Raw genomic sequence first — 12,500 nt, 5'->3', positions numbered from 1 at the left:
TTAAACCTTTAGAATTAGAGATTCCTAACTTTAGAGTCCAAGTTCCCAACCTTTAATCCCGAGTTTAGTTTCTAATATTTCAATTTCTTAGCTTAAACGTTAAAGAAATATATACAATTCAAACGCACCTAGTAGACATGAAATTTGCATTGCATACTTGATGTATTCTTACTTATAACTTCCACATCTAATAAATATTCCTAACATCTCATTATAATGATGATAATAATAATAAGAATAATAATAATAATAATAATAATTATTATTACTATTATTATTATTATTATTATTATTATTATTATTATTATTATTATTATTATTATTATTATTTCCTAGGCTACAACCCTAGTTGGAAAAGCAGGATGCTATAAGCTCAAGGGTCCCAACAGAATAATAGCCTAGTGAGGAGAGGAAACAAAGGAAATAAAATATTTTAAGAACAATAACATTAAAATAAATATTTCCTATATAACCTATAAAAACTTTGTATATTGTAAACGCACAAATGAAACACAAGTCAAAGCAGCTTTATCCACTGCCAATTCTGATAGAAGTTCAACATTAAAAAAAAAACTCCAGCATTAAAAAGACATTTTTTCCAAAGACCCTGGAAAACTACTCGAACAAAATCATCAGGCAATATTATTATTATTACTTGCTAAGCTACAACCCTAGTTGGGAAAGCAGGATGCTATAAGCCCAAGGGCCACAATATGGAAAATAGCCCAACGAGGAAAGGAAACAAGGAAAAGTAATATTTTTAGAATAGTAACATTAAAATATTTCCTATATAAACTATAAAAACTTTGTAAATTGTAAAAACACACAAATGGAACACAAGTCAAAAACAGCTTTATCCACTGCCAATTCTGATCGAAGTTCAGCTGTTAAAAAACTCCAGCATTAAAAAGACATTTTTTCCAGAGACCCTGGAAAACTACTGGAACAAAATAATCAGGCAATATTATTATTATTGCTTGTTAAGCTACAACCCTAGTTGGGAAAGCAGGATGCTATAAGCCCAGGGGTCACAATATAGAAAATAGCCCAATGAGGAAAGGAAACGAGGAAAAGTAATATTTTTAGAATAGTAACATATTTCCTATATAAACTATAAAAACTTTGTAAATTGTAAACACACAAATGGAACTCAAGCCAAAAGCAGCTTTATCCACTGGAAATTCTGATCGAAGTTCAGCTGTTAAAAAACTCCAGCATTAAAAAGACATTTTTTCCAGAGATCCTGGAAAACTACTGGAACAAAATCATCAGGCAATATTATTATTATTACTTGCTAAGCTACAACCCTAGTTGGGAATGCAGGATGATATAAACCCAGGGGCCACAATATGGAAAATAGCCCAATGAGGAAAGGAAACAAGGAAAAGTAATATTTTTAGAATAGTAATATTAAAATATTTCCTATATAAACTATAAAAACTTTGTAAATTGTAAACACACAAATGGAACTCAAGCTAAAAGCAGCTCTCTCCACTGCCAATTCTGATAGAAGTTCAGAATTAAAAAACACTCCAGCATTAAAAAGGCATTTTTCCAGAGATCCTGGAAAACTACTAGAACAAAATCATCAGGCAATATTATTATTATTACTTGCTAAGCTACAACCCTAGTTGGGAAAGCAGGATGCTATAAGCCCAGGGGCCACAATATGGAAAATAGTCCAATGAGGAAAGGAAACAAGGAAAAGTAATATTTTTAGAATAGTAACATTAAAATATTTCCTATATAAATTATAAAAACTTTGAAAATTGTAAACACACAAATGGAACTCAAGCCAAAAGCAGCTCTCTATTCTGCCAATTCTGATCGAAGTTCAGCATTAAAAAAACTCCAGCATTAAAAAGACATTTTTTTTCAGAGATCCTGGAAAACTACTTGAACAAAATAATCAGGCAATATTATTATTATTACTTGCTAAGTTACAACCCTAGTTGGGAAAGCAGGATGCTATAAGCTCAGGGGCCACAATATGGAAAATAGCCCATTAAGGAAAGGAAACAAGGAAAAGTAATATTTTTAGAATACTAACATATTTCCTATATAAACTATAAAAACTTTGTAAAACGCAAACACACAAATGAAACTCAAGTCAAAGCAGCTCTCTCCACTGATAATTCTGATCGAAGTTCAGCTGTTAAAAAATCTCCAGCATTAAAAAGGCATTTTTTTCCAGAGATCCTGGAAAAACTACTGGAACAAAATCATCAGCCAATTCGCAAAGAACAGAAGGAAGATTTAGCGCCTGGAAAAACAACACTAATTGGATGCACGAACCCCCTTAATTCAATTAACATGATCAAACATGCACGATGCGGAATGGATTTGTCTGTTAATGAATATTCTTCCTCTTCTTTATGACCTGAGAATTTAAATAACGATAAGAAATTGATAATAACTTGAATTATGTGATTTTAAACCAACTATGAGGGGCATTAAACTTGCAAGACTTTATAATTATTTTTTTTTTTTTCATGGGAAAAATAAAATGGAAAATATAGTTTTTGGAGAATATTGATTGGGGAGAGAGAGAAATAAAATATATTAAAATATATTAAAATATTATGAAACATTATGGAGTATTTAACTTGAATTATGTGATTTTAAACCAAGTCGGAGGGGCACTAAACTTGCAAGATTTTATTATTTTTTCTTTTTCTTTTTTTTTGTAAGGAAGAAATAAAGTGGAAAATTATAGGTTATGGAGAATATTGGTCGGAGGAGAAATAAAAATATATAATATTAAGAAACATTATGGAGAGTGTTAAACAAAGGGATTGAAAATAACTTGAATTATGTGATTTTAAACCAACTCGGAGGGGCATTAAACTTGCAAAATTTTATTATTTTTTGTATGGGAGAAAGGAAGTGGAAAACTATAGGTTACGGAGAATATTAATTGGGGGAAGAGAGAAATCAAAATATATTAAAATATATTGAAATATTAAGAAACATTATGGAGTATTAATCAGATGAATTGAAAACAACTTGAATTATGTGATTTCAAACCAACTCTGAGGGACATTAAACTTGCAAAATTTTATTATCCATTTGTTAGGGAGAAATAAAGTGTAATATTATAGGTTTTGGAGAATATTCATTGGGGGAAGTGAGAACGATAAATATATTAAAATATTAGAAACATTATGGAGTATTAAACAAAGGAATTGAAAACAACTTGAATTGTGTGTTTTTAAACCAACTCGGAGGGGCATTAAACTTGCAAAATTTTATCATTTTTTTGTAAGGGAGAAAGGAAGTGGAAAATTATAGGTTTTGGAGAATATTGATTGGGGGAGAGAGAAAAATATATTAAAATATTATGAAACATAAAAATATATTAAAATATTATGAAACATTATGGAGATACAATAAAGGTCTCAAAATACCTCCAAGGAAAAAAAACTATTTCTTCCCTACTCATAAAAACCCACCAACATGAATTCTATTTTTTTTTTACCTAAATAAATGTCTATGAAAGATATAGATTACGTAGCCTCCATCAGTTACAAATTCTAATATCCATTTTGAGCGTATTACTATGAAATATTTCTCTCTACCAACTAGCGACCATCCGCCAGGACAGATTTAGTGACAAATACATAGAAAGAGGAGACAAACGAAAAAACAAATTTGGTGAGAAGTGGCTCGGAATAAGAACCAAGGAGAATAACAACTGAATGTTTATTAACTTCTATCACTCCTTCACATTTCCCTATATATATATATATATATATATATATATATATATATATATATATATATATATATATATACATATATACATATATATATACATATATATACACATATATATATGTGTATATATATGTGTATATGTATATGTATATATATATATATATATATATATATATATATATATATGTATATATATGTATATATGTATATATATAAATAAATAATATATATATATATATATATATATATATATATATATATATATATATATATATATATAGCGCAATATCATGCCAACGGTCAGGTGCTCCATGTCTCAGGTGCTCCACATCTCTTTTTAACATTAACTTTCCATCTCATACGTGGTCTCCCCACGGGTCGCCTTCCCTCTGCTCTTCCAAGCATCGCTGACCTGGCAATCCTGCTGTACTCCATTCTGGCTACATGTCCAGTCCACCTCGGCCATTGTACTCTTATGATAGTTATTAGGGCAGCTCTGACAACTGTCTTGATTCGTGGCTGTATCTCCTGCGCCAAATCTCCTCATTGTTGTCATGGGTAGTGCCATAGCCTCTGTACCATGGTCTTCCACTGTCCTGGGTTAGAGTTCTCTTGCTTGAGAGTACACTCTGGCACACTGTTCTATCTTATTTCTCCTCCTCTTGGTTTGTTAAAGTTGTTATAGTTTATATAAGAAATATTTAAATGTTACTGTTCTTAAAATATTGTATTTTCCTTGTTTCCTTTCCACACTGGGGTATTTTCTCCCTGTTGGAGCCCTTGGGCACATAGCATCCTGCTTTTACAGCTAGGGTTGTAGCTTAGCAGGTACTAATAATAATAATATACTGGTCCCCACATTCTCCTCAATGTTCCATTCTCAAATACTAAACGTCTTCTCTCCAATTCTTTAGTTAAACTCCATATTTCACAACCATAAGTCAAGATAGGACTGACTATTGTTGTATAGGTTATCAATTTAGTTCTCCTACTCAGGTTTCTGGACTTGGATAATTCTTTCAGTGGCTATCAGAGGTGCCAGTAAAATCACCAACTTTGGCCTCAACAGAAGCAGATATTTGTTGATACTAGATCTGCCCATTGCCTGGCTACTTACGACGATGATCCTGACGTTTAGAGAAGCTAGGATTTAGAGAAGATAGGATCCAAATGGATCCATTATCATTGTTACATTACAGGCTACATTCTCATATTTAATCTGAACACTGCTAACTTATTCAAACACTAAATTAGTATACATGATATAAATTTAATGCAAATATGGCTTCTTTTTGGTACAATAAATACTGTTCAAAATCAAATTTAGCCCTCAATCAAATTAATAATGTTTATAATGTAATTTTCCTGAATTCTGTTCCAAAATTACTTAATCAATTATCCCATTCCAGATATGTACGGAAAAGTGGCCGGACGAAGAAGGTGGAAATTTATACTTTGTGTTGGCAAACCTGGTCATGTGTTACCTGCTGCCTCTCACAGCCATCTCTATCTGTTACATCCTTATATGGCAGAAGGTATACAGTATACTGTGTGTAATAACACCCACCCACCCTCCTAAAAATAATGAATAAATGAATAAAGTGTACCGCACGTGATTCATACATGCTTATACACTGTAATTCTATTGTTTTATTTTTTTATTATTTTGTTTTTGTATCTCTCGTTCTCTGCCGCACTGATAATAGAAAAACATGTATAAGCTTTTCATTTCATGATTCATATTATTGGAATTTTTGTGCCATTGTTGCCCTCAACTGTTTGTATATAAGCTCGTTATCTTGTTGAATAAAGTCACTTACATTCACCTCACCTCTCTCTTAGTACCTAACAGCAACCTTGCGACATTGGTGACCATTGGAGGTCCAGTTCCCAATCGCCTTTTCGCCCACCTCTGTACCCTACAATAGCTTTACAGTGTATGCGCGTGTATGAAACGCGTGTGGTGAGCGTGTATGAAACACATGCAGTGAGCATGTATGAAACACATGCGGTGAGCATGTATGGAACACATCCGGTGAGCCTGTATGAAACACGTGCGGTGAACGTGTATGAAACACGTGCGGTAAGCGTGCATGAAACGCGTGCGGTGAACGTGCATGAAACGTGTGCGGTGAGCATGTATGAAACACGTGCGGTGAGCGTGTATGAAACGCGTGCGGTAAGCAGGTATGAAACGCATGCGGTGAGCGTGTATGAAACGCATGCGGTGAGCGTGTATGAAACGAATGCGGTGAGCGTGCATGAAACGCGTGCAGTGAGTATGTATGAAACGTGTGCTGTGAGCATGTATGAAACGCGTGCTGTGAGCATATATATGTGAGGTGAGCGTGTATGAAACGTGTGCGTTGAGCATGTATGAAACGCGTGCGTTGAGTGAGTATGAAACGAGTGCATTGAGCGTGTATGAAACACGTGTGGTGAGCGTGTATGAAACGCGTGCGGTAAGCAGGTATGAAACGCATGCGGTGAGCGTGTATGAAACGAATGCGGTGAGCGTGCATGAAACGCGTGCAGTGAGTATGTATGAAACGCGTGCTGTGAGCATATATATGTGCGGTGAGCGTGTATGAAACGCGTGCGTTGAGGGTGTATGAAACGTATGTGTTGAGCGTGTATAAAACGGGTGCGTTGAGCGTGTATGAAACGCGTGCGTTGAGCGTGTATGAAACGCGTGCGTTGAGCGTGAATGAAACGCGTGCGTTGAGCATGAAACACATGCGAAGAGCGTGTATGAAAAATGTGCAGTACAAAACAATATTTTACGTTCAAGACACACATAAGTTCACTAATTCTCCTCCACGTCAAAAGGTATGGTGTCGCAAACTTCCAGGTGAGAGGCAGGACGAGGGCGTGGCCATGATGATCCACAGGTCCAAGATCAAGGTGATTAAGATGCTACTGCTGGTGGTGGTGCTCTTCACCATGTCTTGGCTTCCACTCTATGTCATCTTTGCAAGACTCAAGGTGAGGGGAAACAGCTAAATTCACGGGAGAAGCAGTAAAGTGGGGGGAATGTATAGGTGAGGGGAAAGCAGTAAAGTGAGGGGAATGTATAGGTGAGGGGAAAGCAGTAAAGTGAGGGGAATGTATAGGTGAGGGGAAAGCAGTAAAGTGAGGGGAATGTATAGGTGAGGGGAAAGCAGTAAAGTGAGGGGAATGTATAGGTGAGGGGAAAGCAGTAAAGTGAGGGGAATGTATAGGTGAGGGGAAAGCAGTAAAGTGAGGGGAATGTATAGGTGAGGGGAAAGCAGTAAAGTGAGGGGAATGTATAGGTGAGGGGAAAGCAGTAAAGTGAGGGGAATGTATAGGTGAGGGGAAAGCAGATGCAAGGTGAGGTCAGACAAAGTAATTAAGTGAGGGGAAAATTTTAAAGGTGAGGTTAAAAAAGTAGTTAAGTGAGGGGAAAATTTATAAAGCAAGGTTAAAAAAAGTAGTTAAGTGAGGGGAACATTTATAAAGAAAGGTTGAAAAAAGTAGTTAAGTGAGGGAAAAATTTATAAAACAAGGGTAGAAAAAGTACCTAAGTGAGGGGAAAATTTATAAAATGCGGTTAAAAAAAGTAGTTAAGTGAGGGGAAAATTCATAAAGTGAGGTTAAAAAAGTAGTTAAGCGAGGGGAAAATTTATTAGGTGAGGTTAAAAAAGTAGTTAAGGGAGGGGAAATTTTATAAAGTGAGGCTAGACAAAGTAGTTAAGTGAGGGGAAAATTTATAAAGTGAGGTTAAAAAAGTAATCAAGTGGGAAAATTTGTGAGATGAGCTTAAAAAGCTGTAAACGGAGATTAAACCAGAAAAATGACGGGAAACCGGTAAGGTATTAAGGAATATAAAGGTAAGTGGAAAACAGTAGCAAGGTGAGGTTAAACAAAGTAGTTAGGTGAGGGGAATATTTGTGAGCTGATGTTAAACAGCTGTAAATTAAGATGAAAACTGAGAAATGTGGGGAAAATCAATAAGAATGGTGAAGGAAAGCAGTAAGTACAAGTTGAACAAACTAGTAAAGTTCCCCTCGGCTGTAAGGCGAGGGTAAACCAATGCAATAAGGTGAGGATAGTTTAGAAGAAAAGAAAAAGTTAGGAAAAAGCAATAAGTTGAAGTAAGAGTAGCATGGAGAGGGAAAACATACACACACACACACACACAAAAGTTGACGTTACAATGGAAACTTAATCTACTCAAAAGGCTCACTAAGTATTAAACTGATTGATCAACTCTTTTGAGTTTCAAAAGAAAATTGACAGGTATTGAAGTTTGAATTAGAAAAAATAAATTTAATAAATTAAATTCAAATCTTAAATTTATTTAAAACCTTGCATTTTTTCTAATTTATTTTCAGGAAATAGTGATTAAATTCAATGATATGGTAAAGATTAGGAGCAGATAAAGTTTCATTGTAATGTATATTTCATTTGGCGGTTTTCAACCAAGTAATATTTGATCCTTTGAAGGAAAACCAAAATTTTTTTTTTTAAATCAGGAAAAAAAGGTAGACGAAAATTAATATCAGAATGAAAAACACAACCACAAATTAATAAACAGTAACACTAATGCTTAAAAATGAACAACACCACTCACACTACTAAATTTATAAACAGACATATACAAACGCATACACTAGCAAGAACACGACCGTATGAACACCCATAAGTAAAAATACACACTAAAAAAACAGGAGTAGGCTGGATTTAAAATCTATTTCATTTGAATGGAATTGAAATGGAAAAAGCCATCTTTCAAGTGAATAGTATTTGAATTGGCCATAATTCAAAGTAAATAATACTGTAGTTATGATGGATTTATATCGAATAAAGTTTTGTTCAGTTGTCATAAAGAAAATAGAAATCCCAACGCCAATACCAGCACCCCTTTCATCTTTGTTCTCTTACAGTTCGGGTCCCAACCGACGGAAATGGAATATCAAGTTATACACGTCTTGGCCCCGATCGCTCAGTGGCTGGGGGCCTCCAATTCTTGCATCAACCCCATCCTTTACGCCTTCTTCAACGACAAGTTCAGGTCGGGTTTCAAGGTCAGTGACTCAGTTTTAAGACATTTCTTGGGAAGGGACCTTTGCTCTGGGTCTGGTTAAACAGAAAAACTTTCCTCTGGGTCTGGTAAAACAGATAACCTTGACTCTGGGTCTGGTTAAACAGAAGACCTGTGCTCTGGGTCGGGTCAAACAGAAAATCTTTGCTCTGGGTCTGGTCAAACAGAAAACCTTTGCTCTGGGTCTGGTCAAACAGAAAATCTTTCCTCTGGGTCGCGTCAAACAGAAAATCTTTGCTCTGGGTCGGGTCAAACAGAAGATATTTGCTCTGGGTCTGGTCAAACAGAAAACCTTTGCTCTGGATCTAGTCAAACAGAAAACCTTCGCTCTGTGGCTCTGTGTCTGGTTAAACATTAGATCTAAAAAAGAAAAAATGGCCGTGAGAGATTCCTTACAAGGTTTTATTACATCAATTCCAGCTGATTCCATCAATTCATTTGAGTGTAAAACTGCTTACAAGCTACCTGTTATGACCTCAGGAGCCATTGCCTGGCCATCCCTAGCTTCATGGAGAGGGGTCTTGGGTGCTGATCGTATGTATATATGGTCAGTCTCTAGGGCATTGACACGTCTCATGCTTCTACCATTCATGAGAGACCATTAAACCTTTATGTCGAGTGAAGCTTTTAGATTCAAGTAATCAAAGATTGGGCTTATGGCGGAGCACTGTAGCCAGGTGGGCTATTCAGTGCTGTTTTACTACTGGGGTAATTTTAAAAAAAGCTGACCGGTGAAATAAAAGATAAAAAGTGGGTGCAGCTAGAGCTGAGGGGACACTCAAAGACCCTTTCGTAATGCCTACAGGGCACCGCGTAAAGGAATGAAGGCACTCACACCCTATGGAATACCAGGGCCGTGATGGGAAGGCATAGAAATATTGACCTCCAGGTATGTGTAAATGGTGCAGCGTGTGTCGGGGTGTTCGACCCCCTGTTGAAGAGCCTTCGGTAATCGTGTATGAATCAAGATATAAGTGGCGCAGAGAGTGTCTGGGTGTTCGACCCCCTGTTGAAGAGCCTTTGGTCACATGTATGAATATATATATATAATATATATATATATATATATATATATATATATATATATGTGTGTGTGTGTGTGTGTGTGTGTGTGTGTGTGTGTAAGTGGCGGCGTAGTAAGTGTCAAGGTGTTCGACCTCCTTGTTGAAGAGCCTTTGGGGTGTGTATAAATCAATATATGTGTAAGTGGTGCAGCGTGTGTTGGGGTGTTCGACCCAATGATGAAGAGCCTTTGGTGCACGTGTACGAATCAAGATATGTGTACGTGACGCAGTGTTTGTTGGGGTGTTCGACCCATGTTGAAGAGCAAATGGTGGAAAGGTAAGAAATCGCTAAATAGCGCAGCATTTGTTGGGGTGTTCGACCCCATGTTGAAGAGCCTTTGGTGGAAGGGTACGAAGTCGCTAATACTGTGGAAGGTATCTGCACAGAGGGTTCATGCGTGATTCAACAACCCTTCATTATTATTATTATTATTATTATTATTATTATTACTTGCCAAAGCCACAACACTAGTTGGAAAAGCAGGATGATATAACCTCAGCGGCCCCAACAGGGAAAATAGCCAAATAAGGACAGGAAACAAGGAAAAAATAATATATTTTATGATCTGTAACAACAAAATAAATATTTCCAATATAAAAATATAAAAACTTGAACAAAACAAGAGGAAGAGAAATTAGAAAGAATAGTGTGCCCGAGAGTACCCTCAAGCAAGAGAACTCTAACCCAAGACAGTGGAAGACCATGGTACAGAGGCTATGGCACTACCCAAGACTAGAGAACAAGGGTTTGATTTTGGAGTGTCCTCCTAAAAGAGTACCTGGATATTTTGAGGCAATAAAAGTATGAATCATCACATACTTTTTTGAGAAGAATTGTGAACCCTAATCAGAAATTAAACATTCAGAAAATCCCAGCTCGTAAAAGTCAGTATAAAAATCGTCGATGCTGAACTAGAGAAATGCATTGGAATTGAACCAAGCAATTTACTAACGCATTTGCAGCCATCAAAAAAGGATTAATCCAAAATTGAACCCTCGTATATATAAAAAAGATCTTTACAATTTATTATCATTATATATAACTATTACCATTTTTAATATCATCATCATTACAAGCCAAGATGCAACCCTAGTTGGAAAGGAACAAATTTAGTGACTAAAGTCATTACAACATCCATTTTAGTTTTTAATTACTTTTCTTGTTGTTTCCTTATTTCCTTTCCTCACAGGGCTATTTTCCCTGCTGGAGTCTAGGGGCTTATGGCATTCTGCTTTTCCAACTAGGGTTGTAGCTTAGCAAGTAATAATAATAATAATAATAATAATAATAATAATATGCATAATGATTATTATAATAAGACTGAAATAATAATAATAATAATAATAATAATAATAATAATAATAATAATAATAATAATAATAATAATAATAATAATAATAATACATGAACAAAATAGATTCAAGACTAAGGTTTTACTAGCTTGAGAGAGAGAGAGAGAGAGAGAGAGAGAGAGAGAGAGAGAGAGAGAGAGAGAGAGAGAGAGAGAAAGAGAGAGAGATTCCAAAACGCATCCAGTTTACCCAAAAGCCAGATATAGTTCAGAAAACACGAAATTCATTTCCTCCCGACCTTCCTCTCACATTTTCTGTCCTCCTCTATTTTTCAGGGGAGGTGGATTTCACACGGAAATATGCCTCTCACGAAGGTTAAAACACACGAGAGAGAGAGAGAGAGAGAGAGAGAGAGAGAGAGAGAGAGAGAGAGAGAGAGAGAGAGAGAGTGAACAAAATTGAGATTGGTACATTAACATAAAGAGGCCCTATTAAATAGTAAAATATTATTATTATTATTATTAATATTATTAATATTATTATTATTAGCTAATCTACAAACCTAGTTTGAAAAGCAGGATGCTATCACCCCAAGGGCTCCAACAAGGAAAAATAGCCCAGTGAGGAAAGGAAATAAGCAAACTATATGAAAAGTAATGAACAATTAAAATAAAATATCTTAAGAACATTAACAAAATTAAAACAATCTTTCATATATACTCTATCAAAGGAGGATTAAGTCAGCCTGTTCAACATCAAAACATTTGCTGCAAGTTTTAACTTTTGAAGTTCTACCGATTCAACTACCCGCTTGGGAAGATTATTCCACAACTTGGTCACAGCTGGAATAAAACTTTTAGAATACTGTGTAGTATTGAGCCTTATGATGGAGAAGGTATGGCTTTTAGAAGTTAGCCTTTTACTAGAAGACTGACTCACTACAAGTTTGAACTTTTTGAAGTTCAACTGATTCAACTACCCTATTAAGAATATCATTCCAAAACTTGGTCACAGCTGGAATAAAACTTTTAGAATACCGTGTAGTATTGAGCCTTATGATGGAGAAGGCATGGCTTTTAGAAGTTAGCCTTATAATAAAAGACTAGCTGCAAAAAAAAAAAAAAAAAAAAAAAAAAAAAAAAAACACGATGATTCTAATGTATGAAAAGTTAAACCTATCAATAATTCACCAACACTGAGAAAATTTTGGGAAATATAAATAAAACTAATTAGCAAAGAGCATTGAAAATAACTATTAAAAACACAGAAGTAAAAGAGAATTAATACTGTAAAAAAGAGAGAAGTAATATTATCTTTCTTCAGAATTGTGTTAACCTGCGTAATTTTCATATAATCGAATA

General features: G+C 35.3%; 1 protein-coding gene across 1 annotated transcript in view; it reads left to right on the top strand.

Moving 5' to 3' along the window:
- The window catches only part of LOC137617738 (neuropeptide SIFamide receptor-like), a 53,501-nt gene that overhangs the window by 36,972 nt on the left and 4,029 nt on the right, over positions 1–12,500 (top strand). Inside the window, exons 3-5 of the mRNA XM_068347735.1 lie at positions 5,127–5,252; positions 6,547–6,702; positions 8,625–8,765. Of these exons, the coding sequence (XP_068203836.1) occupies positions 5,127–5,252; positions 6,547–6,702; positions 8,625–8,765 (423 nt within the window). The remainder of the gene's footprint in view (positions 1–5,126; positions 5,253–6,546; positions 6,703–8,624; positions 8,766–12,500) is intronic.

Source organism: Palaemon carinicauda, chromosome 23, assembly GCF_036898095.1.
Source record: "Palaemon carinicauda isolate YSFRI2023 chromosome 23, ASM3689809v2, whole genome shotgun sequence".
NCBI classification, from domain to species: Eukaryota; Metazoa; Arthropoda; class Malacostraca; order Decapoda; family Palaemonidae; genus Palaemon; species Palaemon carinicauda.
This window is presented reverse-complemented; position numbering and strand designations above follow the sequence as displayed.